Source organism: Rhizophagus irregularis, chromosome 5 (assembly GCF_026210795.1).
Source record: "Rhizophagus irregularis chromosome 5, complete sequence".
Taxonomy (NCBI): Eukaryota; Fungi; Glomeromycota; class Glomeromycetes; order Glomerales; family Glomeraceae; genus Rhizophagus; species Rhizophagus irregularis.
In genome coordinates this window covers 1828729-1842028 of record NC_089433.1, presented here as the reverse complement: position 1 = coordinate 1842028, position 13300 = coordinate 1828729, and the positions used below count along the sequence as shown (strand labels likewise).

Genomic DNA, 13300 nt, shown 5'->3' with positions numbered 1-13300 from the left:
GACAAAGCCAACTGGAATTATAAAGATGAGGCTTTCGTCTCTGAAGAGTTGTAAGCGTTGGAAGCATATCTAAAAGTAATTTGATACGGAAACCACAAAACTCGGAACGTCCATTCCGATGAGAGGCAAATTGCTTATTGTTATTAAGACAAAATTTGGTGCAAGCCCAATCAATATCAGAAGTTGAAGAATAGGAATTAAATCTTGGTAATACAGCAAGAGTTAAAAGACTTTTAGCGTCAAAAATATCTCTAATAAATTTCTGGATATTCATATCCACAGGTAAAAAATTAAATTGTAAAATGCAAGGAGCCATCAATTCCGATGGTAGACAAGAAGAAAGATGTGAGTCAGTATGAGCGGCTTTAGCTAATGCATCCATATGATTATTCAAAGGGTCGTCAGCATGAGCAGGAATCTTGATCAAGGTAACATCCAGATTCTTTTGCAACATAATAGTGCGTATGGAGGACCACAAAAGGTGGTTGGATTCTTTAAGCATTCTGGGAATAAAAGGAGCATCCACATATAAAGACCATAAAGAAAGTAATTGAGCACAATCAGTGGTGACAGTAATCTTAGAATTCCAAGGGAGGGAGTTCAATCCATGCAATAAAGCAAACACTTCTGAACGTAAAGCAGAAGAAAAGATAAAAGAAATGATATTATAATGGGATTCCAAAATAAATTCATCGGGATCTATAGCAGTCCATGCATAAGCCATCGAAGATATCAGATGACTAGAAGAAGGAAGGAAGGAGCCATCAATATAAAGTGTAGACACCGAAGAAGGAAGTTGGATATCCGAGATCCTAGACACATGGTTATTCATAGAAGGCAATCGACCCGGAGCAAAAAGATGAAATAATAAAAGAGATTTGGCATAGCCTAATGAGGCAGAGAGTGAGACCGAACGAGTATCCGCATGTATATAAGTACGAGGTTTCGTAGGACAACGGATCAAACTTGATAACGGAACATAAGAAAAACATCCTTCAGAAGGACATCGTTTAAGTAGAGTCTTAGAGGTAGAGGATCGCGAAATAGCAGAGGCACATCCTTGACATGCTGTAAATTCAGAAAGCAAATCATCAACTGAAATCGCAATCCAATGTGAGATGAGAGCTTCATTACGTGGAGCAGGATAGGTAGTAATCACACGGCCAACAAGAAAAGAATTAGTATTACGATTGAAAGAAATAGCCCATTGAGGGTTAAACCAATAATTTCGACTAATATCTATAAAGGAAATAGAAGCTACAGTATGAGAACTAGGAATTCTAAATTGTTGTAAAATAAAAAAAGAAAGTAAATTAGGAATAACAATAAGATTGAATAAACAATTAAACCAAGCAGGCACAGATCCTTTGTTCGATACTCGTTTAAGAAAGCGTAAATCTTTCCATGAGAGAAGTCGAGAGCCACATGGTGTAATCAGTTGAGCAAGAAAACAAGTGCAGAAATTTTTCCGAACATTTTTCATGGAAGTAAATAAATCTTTTGGTAAAATAGACCAGAGTGGAATCACCGGTCGTAAATCTTTCCTCAGAGGTCGAAATAATAAAGACCATGTGATATTCAATCGAGAAGAGAACAATAAAGAATTAAACAAAGAATGTGTTCATAGGGAAAAGGTATGGGACCATGGTTCCAAATCAATAGTAGAAGGACAGGCATCACAATCCAAAAATCCTTGGAGATAGGTAATCATATAATTGGCAAAAAGTTTATATGAAGGGTGAGAAAAAATTTTCTGCCATGAAGTCACATGAAATAATAGAAATCGACCAAACACTTGTTGGATAGAGAACGGCAACAGTGTGAAAAGCGCAGAGAGAGGAGTGACTGAGGCCAAACCAGCCTTCTGACGAATAAGAGAAAGCATTGGAGAAACCATGCGATTAATGGTGGATTCAGCAAATAATGTGGATTGTAGGCGAAATTCTAGCCTCGAAAGTAAAACAATATTATAAAGATAGGCCACATGTTGTGCCAAAAGTTTTTTAAGACTAAGTAAAACAGCCATATTTTTGACCATGGAAACAGTTTGGTTGTGAACAAAATGAGAAGAAGCCAAAAGATTAAACCAAACACCTAAAAATCGAAAAGATGTAGATAAGGCTAATGCCTTTAAAGTAAGGGTATGAGATGTAATTAGAGGGGATGGAGAAAGATCAAACATAATAGTTTGAGAAAATTGTTCAGAAGAAAGAAGAATATATTTTGCTGAATTGGCTTGAGTATTATTTAAAGTATAAAATTCAGCAGTAATGGAAAGGCGATCTTCAATTCCTCGTTTAGATGAAGCAATTAAAGTAGAATCATCCATAAATGTAATATGCGAAACAGGAAGATTGTGTTGTTCATATTCAATTGGAGAATAATACAATAATGCAGAAGATTTCAAAATAAAGGGATCACAAGCTTCTCGATTAAGTGTAGTAAGCAAAGGATCCAAGTAAATAACCCATAATAATGGAGAAATGATTTCATCTTGGTCAATACCAATTCTAACTCTATATCCAGAAGTATCACCATAATGGGTAATAATTTTATTATTACGTCTTGTAAAATGGTTAATAATAAATTTGATCAATAAAGACGGAATATGCAGACGAATTAAAGCCAGTCTAAGCATGTTTAAATCAATTGAGTCAAAGGCCTTAGAAATGTTTTGAGAAACAATCCATAAATCTTGGTCATCAGTTTTGTCAAAGCGGCGTTGATGAAGAATAGCATCAAGCATCTTAATAGGAATGTCAGTGGAACCGCCTGGCAATCCAGCAAAATTACCACCTTGGAGCACTTGGTTGTCAGCTAGGATTTTTGAAAGACGAGTTGTAATGATCTTAACCACACATTTTCGTACAGTTTCCAATAAAGTGATAGGTCGCGTATTCTTTAATTGTGCGTCAAATTCATGAGGCTTTGGAATGGGATAAACAAGCGCTTCACACCAATCAGCAGGAATATCTCCATGAATGAGGCAGGCATTAGCTAAAATAAGGGATAAATTGAAAGCTTCGCCAGTTAAATGTTTGAGCATCTCATAAGAAATTTTGGAAGGACCAGAGGCTTTGTTATTAGGCATAGAATTGAGAATATTCTTCTATTCATCTTCCAAAATAGGAGACATGACCGAGTTATATAATGACGAATCAATATCGGAAAGAGGGGTATATGCTCTTTGCTATCGTGGAGGAAATGAATCTATAGAAGAATACTGGACCAAAGGAGGAGTAACAACCGATTGGAAGTGTTTAATAGCAGCTTGTTTGATATCTGAAGGATCAGTAAGTAAAGTGGGTTTAGAGTCAATAACAACCAAGACTCTATCAAGAACGATAGAACGATGTTCCACTGAAAGGGCTGAAGAAATAAAGGAGCCCGGAGATGTAGAGAAATGTTCATCTCTAAGAGCAGTATAATATTCAATGGAATCTACACAATGTTGATGAAATTGCGTGAAAAGATAAGCTGAGACCAAAGCTTTTTGTGAACGCAAGAATTTGACAAAATTAGGAAGTGGTGTTGTACTATAAGAAGGTATAGTATAATCTGTTAAAAGAGATTTAAGAAGGATTAATTGGGTAGATGGATAATTAATCAGTTGTGAAATTTGAGCAGGACGACTAGCACTGGTCAAAATCAATACTATCGGGTACATATCAGGTACCTGATATGTGTATAATATATGTGATATATGTGTATGATATTTAACAATACCACACATATCAGGTACCCGATATGTGTAGTAGAAATGTAGAAAATCGGTGACATATACTGTAAACATCATGTATACATCTTACACATATCGGGTAGTTAAATATCGGTGACATATCTTGTAAACATCATGTATATATCTTATACATATCGGGTAGTCAAATATCGGTGACATATCTTGTAAACATCATGTATATATCTTATACATATCGGGTAGTCAAATATCAGTGATATATATTATAAATATCATATATTTAACACACATATATCGGGTAGTAAAATATTTGTAATACATCAGTTAGTAGCTATAAATTTCATATAAAACCAATAGACATATATCTCTTTTTTTTATTTTAATTCAGATAAAATGAAATTCAACTTTATTAAAATTTAAACAATAATACAAATCTTACTCTATCTACTACATACGTAAAATCAAATAAAGTTGAACATTAAAAATAAATAATTATACTATGTAATATGTAAAGTTCTACTAAAAGTAACAATGATAATAAAATTATCTGTTTAACATTTAAAAGAAATATTAGTGAAAATATTAGTAAGTATATTAATTAATAAGAGAAATAAAAATAGAAATATTAATAAAAACGTTAGTGGTAAATATAGAAAATATTAGTAAAAATGTTAGTAGGAAGAAAGAAAAGTTAGTAAAATAGAAAATATTAATACGAGAATGTTAATAAAAACATGTTAGTAGTATTTAATATTAATAGAAAATGTTAATAAGTGGTAGAAAACATTAGTGAGAGAAAAGAAAAAAAGTATTAGAACGTCAATAGAAAATGTATATATAAAAGAAAAAACGAGCATAATAAAAATATACCTTTATGTTTATTTCTAATATAAAAATAAATAAAAAAATATAATAATAATATTATTTCATAATAACTAAGTAAAGAGTTTGTTTTAAATAAAAAGTTTAAGAGAAAGGTTTTTACGAAAGGAAAAAAAAAATAAACAAAGTGCGAAATATAAATACTGAAATCATGTGATCAATCGCCTGATTACAACAACAAATTCTGATTGGGCCATGGATTTTAACCCCAACATATCAATCCGGATTATTATAATTAATAAAATGCATTTATACTATTTATACTAGAATTACACTGCAAGTTAAACTCTTTATTACTTTAAATAATACAAAACCCTACTTAAATATACCAATTAGTCATATATCGGGTACCTATCGGTAGCCTATCATACATATACCAGTCAACAAGTTAAATCACTGATTTTTCATAATATCACAATTATTTAGAATCTCCTTCATCCACTCAACTTACAGTTTGTATTATTATCCAAGAATCCATGTCCCTAATAAAAATGATAAAAAAAAGAAAGGGAACATTATTAACGTCCTTACATGAAGAAATATAAAAAAATAACTTCCTCTTTTAGAAATACTCACCGGTCTCCATTTCCAAGTTCTGGGCTAAAATCTACAAAAAAAAAGAAGTAAAGGAACGTTAATAAACGTTCTTACACAAAGAAAAATTAAAAAAATCCGCTTCCTCCCTTTAAAAATACTCACCACTGGTCACCATTTCCGAGTTCTGGGCTAAAATCTACAAAAAAAAGGTAGTAAAAGAACGTTAATAAACGTTCTTACATGAATAAATATAAAAAAACATTTAGAAATACTCACCGGTCTCCATTTTCAAGTTCCGGGCTAAAATCTACAATAAAAGAAGTAAAGGAACGTTAATAAACGTTCTTGCATAAAGAAAACAAAAAAAACCCCTACTTTTCCAAATACTCACCGGTCTCCATTTCTGAGTTCTGGGCCGAAATCTACAAAAAAATAGAAATAAAAGAACGTTAATAAACGTTCTTACATAAATAAAATAAAAAACCCCCCACTTCCCTTTTTAAAAATACTCACCGGTCTCCATTTCTGAGTTCCAGGCCGAAATCTACAAAAAAAATAGAAATAAAAGAACGTTAATAAACGTTCTTACATAAATAAAATAAAAAACCCCCACTTCCCTTTTTAAAAATACTCACCGGTCTCCATTTCTGAGTTCCGGGCCGAAATCTACAAAAAAAATAAAAATAAAAGAACGTTAATATACGTTCTTACATAAAGAAAAATTTAAAAATCCGCTTCTTCCCTTTAAAAATACTCACCACCGGTCTCTATTTCTGAGTTCCAGGCCAAAATCTACAAAAAAAATAAAAGAACGTTAATAAACGTTCTTACATAAAAAAAAAAAACCTCCTCCTTCTCAAATACCCACCGGTCCCCATATCCGAATTGCAGGCTAAAATCTACAAAAAAAAGAAGTAAAGAACATTAATAAACGTTCTTACATAAAAAAATCTCCTGCTTTCCCTCTTACTGATCCTAATTTCAAGTTCGCAGGCCGAAATCTACAAAAAGGAAAAAGTAAAAGAACGTTAATAAACGTTCTTACATATGAAAAACCAAAAAAAAAACTTGCTTCCTCCTTTTAAAAATACTCACCGGTCTCCATTTCCAAGTTCCGGCCGAAATCTACAAAAAAAAAAGCAGTAAAAGAACGTTAATGAACGTTCTTACATAAAAAACAAAATTTTTCGAGACACTTACCCGGAATCTACAAAAAAGATGTGTAGATCGGCCAATCAAATATACCGATATACTGAATACCCGATAGCATCCATTTCTGGTTAAACGATATTGAGTATGAAATATACCTCCGAATCCTCCGATGTTGTATAGTATAGTTGATAAAAATCTATATTTATCCATACAGTATAATTTTTTATCTATACAGTATAGTTTTTTATTTTATACAGTATAGTTTTTATTTTATACAGTACCCCTTTTATCTATACAGTATAGTTTTTTTACACTATACTTCTCTTATTATGACGAAATTAATGATAAATTAACTTTTCTCAATATTATTATAGGGACAAAACATCAAAGATGATTTACCGAATGATAATTATATAAACGAAAAAGATATGAATTGTAAGTACTTGGATTATAATATACAATGAACGGTTTTTAGAATTTTATTACTATACACCATCGGAAGTATATATCATACTCAATAACTATATTATCTTAGAAATTTCTCTATCAAATGATACCTTCAGTTAAAAAATTCTCAAAAAATAATTTTTCAAACAAACTCTTAGAAAATTCTCTATCAAAAAATGTTCCAAATAGTTAAAAAATTCTCAAAAATAATCTCTCCAAACGAATCTTTAGAAAATTCTCTATCAAAAATGCCCTAAGCGATCCTCTTAATTAAAAAATTTAAAAAATAATTTTTCCAAACAAACTCTTAGAAAATTCTCTATCAAAAATTGCCCTAAACGATCTCCTTAATTAAAAAATTTAAAAAATAATTTCCCTAAACGAACTCTTAGAAATTTCTCTATCAAACGATACTTCAGTTAAAAAATTCTCAAAAAATAATTTCCCCAAACTCTTAGAAAATTCTCTATCAAAAAATACCCTAAACGATCCCCTTAATTAAAAAATTCAAAAAATAATTTCCCTATACGAACTCTTGGAAATTTCTCTATCAAACGATACCTTCAGTTAAAAAATTCTCAAAAAATACTTTCCCCAAATAAACTCCTAGAATTTTCTCTATCAAAAATGTCCCAAATGATCCCTTTAGTTAAAAAATTCTCAAAAAATAATTTTTCCAAACGAACTCTTAGAAAATTCTCTATCAAAAAATGCCCTAAACGATCCTTTTAGTTAAAAAATTCTTGAAAAACCATTTCCAAATGAACTCTTAGAAAATTCTCTATCAAAAACGTTCCAAACGATCCCTTTGGCTTAAAAAATTCTCAAAAATAATCTCTCCAAACGAATCATTAGAAAATTCTTTATCAAAAAATGCCCTAAACGATCCCCTTAATTAAAAAATTCAAAAAATAATTTCCCTAAACACACTCTTAGAAAATTCTCTATCAAAAAATGCCCTAAATGATTCTTTTAATTAAAAAATTCTCGAAAAACCATTTCCCAAACGAACTCTTAGAAAATTCTCTATCAAAAATGTTCCAAACGTTCCCTTTAGTTAAAAAAATTCTCAAAAATAATCTCTTCAAACGAATCCTTAGAAAATTCTCTATCAAAAAATGCCCTAAACGATCCCCTTAATTAAAAAATTCAAAAAATAATTTCCCCAAACGAACTCTTAGAAAATTCTCTATCAAAAATGCCCTAAATGATCCTTTTAGTTAAAAAATTCTCGAAAAACCATTTCCCAAACAAATTCTTAGAAAATTCTCTATCAAAAATGTTCCAAACGTTCCCTTTAGTTAAAAAATTCTCAAAAACAATCTCTCCAAACGAATCATTAGAAAATTCTCTATCAAAAATGCCCTAAGCGATCCCCTTAATTAAAAAATACAAAAAATAATTTCCCTAAACGAACTCTTAGAAAATTCTCAATCAAAAATGCCCTAAATGATCCTTTTAGTTAAAAAATTCTCAAAAAACCATTTCCCAAACAAATTCTTAGAAAACTCTCTATCAAAAATGTTCCAAACGTTCCCTTTAGTTAAAAAATTCTCAAAAACAATCTCTCCAAACGAATCATTAGAAAATTCTCTATCAAAAATGCCCTAAGCGATCCCCTTAATTAAAAAATACAAAAAATAATTTCCCCAAACGAACTCTTAGAAAATTCTCTATCAAAAATGCCCTAAATGATCCTTTTAGTTAAAAAATTCTCAAAAAACCATTTCCCAAACAAATTCTTAGAAAATTCTCTATCAAAAATGTTCCAAATGTTCCCTTTAGTTAAAAAATTCTCAAAAACAATCTCTCCAAACGAATCATTAGAAAATTCTCTATCAAAAATGCCCTAAGCGATCCCCTTAATTAAAAAATACAAAAAATAATTTCCCTAAACGAACTCTTAGAAAATTCTCAATCAAAAATGCCCTAAATGATCCTTTAGGTTAAAAAATTCTCGAAAAACCATTTCCCAAACAAATTCTTAGAAAATTCTCTATCAAAAATGTTCCAAACGTTCCCTTTAGTTAAAAAATTCTCAAAAACAATCTCTCCAAACGAATCATTAGAAAATTCTCTATCAAAAATGCCCTAAGCGATCCCCTTAATTAAAAAATACAAAAAATAATTTCCCTAAACGAACTCTTAGAAAATTCTCAATCAAAAATGCCCTAAATGATCCTTTAGGTTAAAAAATTCTCGAAAAACCATTTCCCAAACAAATTCTTAGAAAATTCTCTATCAAAAATGTTCCAAACGTTCCCTTTAGTTAAAAAATTCTCAAAAACAATCTCTCCAAACGAATCATTAGAAAATTCTCTATCAAAAATGCCCTAAGCGATCCCCTTAATTAAAAAATACAAAAAATAATTTCCCTAAACGAACTCTTAGAAAATTCTCAATCAAAAATGCCCTAAATGATCCTTTTAGTTAAAAAATTCTCAAAAAACCATTTCCCAAACAAATTCTTAGAAAATTCTCTATCAAAAAATGTTCCAACGGTTCCTTTGGTTAAAAAATTCTCAAAAATAATCTCTCCAAACGAATCATTAGAAAATTCTCTATCAAAAAATGCCCTAAACGATCCCCTTAATTAAAAAATACAAAAAATAATTTCCCTAAACGAACTCTTAGAAAATTCTCTATTAAAAAATGCCCTAAACGATCCCCTTAATTAAAAAATTCAAAAAATAATTTCCCTAAACGAACTCTTAGAAAATTCTCAATCAAAAAATGCCCTAAACGATCCCCTTAATTAAAAAATTCAAAAAATAATTTCCCTAAACGAACTCTTAGAAAATTCTCAATCAAAAAATGCCCTAAACAATCCCCTTAATTAAAAAATTCAAAAAATAATTTCCCTGAACGAACTCTTAGAAAATTCTCAATCAAAAAATGCCCTAAATGATCCTTTTAGTTAAAAAATTTTTGAAAAACCATTTCCCAAACAAATTCTTAGAAAATTCTCTATCAAAAATGTTCCAAACGTTCCCTTTAATTAAAAAATTCTCAAAAACAATCTCTCCAAACAAATCATTAGAAAATTCTCTATCAAAAATGTCCTAAGCGATCCCCTTAATTAAAAAATACAAAAAATAATTTTCCTAAACGAACTCCTAGAAATTTCTCTATCAAATGATACCTTCAGTTAAAAAATTCTCAAAAAATAATTTTTCCAAACAAACTCTTAGAAAATTCTCTATCAAAAAAATTCTCTATCAAAAAATGTTCCAACGGTCCCTTTGGTTAAAAAATTCTCAAAAATAATCTCTTTAAACGAACTCTTAGAAAATTCTCAATCAAAAAATGCCCTAAACGATCCCCTTAATTAAAAAATTCAAAAAATAATTTCCCTAAACGAACTCTTAGAAAATTCTCAATCAAAAAATGCCCAAATGATCCTTTTAGTTAAAAAATTCTCAAAAAACCATTTCCCAAACGAATTCTTAGAAAATTCTCTATCAAAAAATGTTCCAAACGGTCCCTTTAGTTAAAAAATTCTCAAAAATAATCTCTCCAAACAAATCTTTAGAAAATTCTCTATCAAAAATGCTCTAAATGATCCTCTTAGTTAAAAAAATAATTTTTCCAAACGGACTCTTAAAAAATTTCTCAAAAAAATCTATCTAAAAGTTTCTTAAATAAAATCCCTATTAAATATTATTCAAATGGACTTTTAAAATTTCTTAGAAAATTATTTATAAAAATTATCTAAAAAATGAATTTAAATAAAAAATTTTAGTTGAAACGGATTATATATAATACAGTACGTTGTACAAAATAAAAATCTTACGTATTAAAATTTACATATCGGGTACCTGATATGTGTAAGATAGATCAATGCCCGATATACAATATCAGTGACTAATAGCTTAGCTATCGGGTACCCGATATGTAAAAATACCCGATACTTATCCGATTAGCCACCGATATATAGGTACCCGATATGTACCCGATAGAATTGATTTTGACCAGTGTAGGCCTAGATGTGGTCAATTTAAACAATAATCTATCCAAAAATTTGTTGATAGCAATAAGCTTAGTAAGCTCAGGAGAATATTTATGATGGTGAGTATTGGATACATGTTGAAATGGTAGAGAGTCAATGGCACCACCAAGAATAGAACGTTTAAGAGCGTGCCAAAGTTTGTCCAAAGGAAGAGCTGAAAGTAAAGATATAGAGGGATGGTGTGTGGTCAAATACAACTCAAGACGTGAGTTTACTTCATTGGAAAATGTTTTTCAAATATCTTCTTTTAAATTCTTGTAGAGAAAAATGGTGCGTTGTTCGCTTTTCTGCTTTAATCTAGCTTTAGCTAAAGTAGCGAAACAAGAACTAAAATCAAAGGCCGTTATAAGTACACAGTGATCAGTAAATTGATTATCGTTCAGCTTAGGACAAGTTTCAACTTGAGAGAAAAGACCAGGAGCAGGAAATCCAGGGGATGACCAAATATAATCAAGTCGTGAAGAACCATTCTGATGATAAAAGGTAGGACTAGGACCTGAAGTTGAGGAAATATGGGATTAATGATCCGTAAAATATCGAGAAGAAAGTAATCGTAAAATTTTTAAATGATGTTGAGGAAGATGTGAATGTGAAAATTCATCTGCATTAAAATCACCAAGGATGACTACGTGATAGTTATTAGAGCGGGCTTTATCAAGCCATAAATTAAGTTGAGCAAAAATAGCATCACGTTCTTTATAATGAATAGAATGATAAGGAGGAATATAAACTGAAATAATAGAAATTTTAGTTTGATGGAAAAAAAGATCTAATTTTAAAAGACGACCTTTCCAGGGATCAATTTTCTGAACATGTTTATGTAAAGGATGGCGAAGTAAAAGACCAACACCATCATGATGTCATGAATTAGAAGGGAAAGGAGCCCAATAGGACTTAAAATTATACTGGGAATGATCATTTTGATAAATAAATTTAGCACTAGATGAAGTAAGACGAGTATCATTTAGAGATAAAACACCAAATGAGGAATGCAAGAAATAATTTAACAAGTGCAATTGTCTAACAGGGGAACATAAACCATTAACATTGATTTGTCCAAAATTAATAAGAGGGGAAGGAGAAAAGGAAGGGATCTTGCTATTAAGACTATCAGGTAACACACTGTCAGGGGGGTGAAGTCCCTGTAAATCACCCAAATCAAGTTGGTGTTCAATCATTAGAAGGGGAAGGTTTTGAGGGGGAGAAGGAGTCCAACTTATTCATAATCGAACCAAGTTGGGCAGAAAGATTCTTTTGGGTATTAGTAACATTAGAAATTTCCAATTGCAGACGGAAAGCATTAGCATCAGGGGCAATAATAGTAGGTCGAGAGTTAAGTAAGGGGACATGTCGTCGTGATAAGACAGAGTTAGGATCCAAAGTAGAAAAAGAAGCATCAGGAGAAGTATCAATAAGAGAGGGTGCAGTATGAGGAAGAAGGTTGAATCCTGAATTCGTGTCCTGGGTTGGGGCATCATCCCATCCATTATTATAGGAATGAGTTTCTTGATCATCATGAGGTGGGTACAAATCTGAGTCACCAGGATTACCGCTATCATAATTCATCATTGATTCGAGCTCAGAAATTCTATAATCATGATTCGTGATAGTATCCTGCATCCAGGAGACCGTTTCATCAAGAGATTTGAGGGTAGTAGCAATCTCTTTAATCTGCGCCTTTAACTCATCAATGATATGTTGAAGAAGTGTATAAGCAGAATTGTCAGAAGAAGAGATATGTGTAGTAGAATTATTAGGACGAGGCTCAGGTGGAGGTTGAATAGAACCGGAAGAATAACCATTGTTATTGGGAATGTTATTATTATTATTGCTGTTGGTTCAGTTGTTACTACGAGAAGTATCAGGACGAGTATTATTAGTACGGTTATTACTGTTATTAGATCGGAATGAAGAAGATGGATTGCGAAATCTGGAATTAGATCGCGATCGTGAACGGGAATTGGATTTATCACGCGGTTGGCGTGAATTCTGATGACCACGTCAAGAACCAGCATTGAAGCGTGAATATAATTTGTTAAGGTGATCATCCACTTTTCGTGTAGGACAAGGACTACAAACAGAAGGTGAACAACCAGAACGCCCACAAACATGGCATAAAGTATGTGCTTCATTGGGAGGGTGCCATATCAACCCTTTGCCATGGAAAGCTACGGTCATTTCTTTTACAGCTTCTAGAGTGTCAAATGAAGAAAAATTCAAGTATGCGTAGGGTTTAGGCTTGTAAGAGTTAATAGATAGTGGGACGTTAAGGGCTTTAGCATTAACTTGATTAGCAATTTCAAAAAGGTCGGCTTCTTTAATATTTTTTGGAATGCTGGCAAGAATAGCAACATATTCTCTACGGCTGTCATGTTGGCATTTTGAAAAAGATGCCGGGCAGACACGTAAGGAATTACCAAGGCAAATGATCGCCCAAATATCATCAAATTGGGCAATTGCATCCACAGAAGAAAACTGGATATGACCATTGTAGTAATGTTTCTTAGGGGTGAGTTTGCATTTAATCACAGTTCCATATCAGGAAAATGCCTGGCGGACTTGCATCTCATTCAGGA

General features: G+C 31.5%; 1 protein-coding gene across 1 annotated transcript; it reads right to left on the bottom strand.

The window, feature by feature from the left end:
- Window positions 1-5388: 5388 nt before the first annotated feature.
- Window positions 5389-6390, bottom strand: OCT59_024927 (uncharacterized protein; the record flags this gene model as incomplete). Its single annotated transcript, XM_066135018.1, has 9 exons — window positions 5389-5423; window positions 5508-5538; window positions 5630-5660; window positions 5752-5782; window positions 5875-5908; window positions 5985-6008; window positions 6087-6117; window positions 6212-6241; window positions 6377-6390. The coding sequence occupies 9 exons, from the start codon at window positions 6388-6390 to the stop codon at window positions 5389-5391; spliced, it is 261 nt and encodes an 86-aa protein (XP_065991750.1).
- Window positions 6391-13300: the final 6910 nt, after the last annotated feature.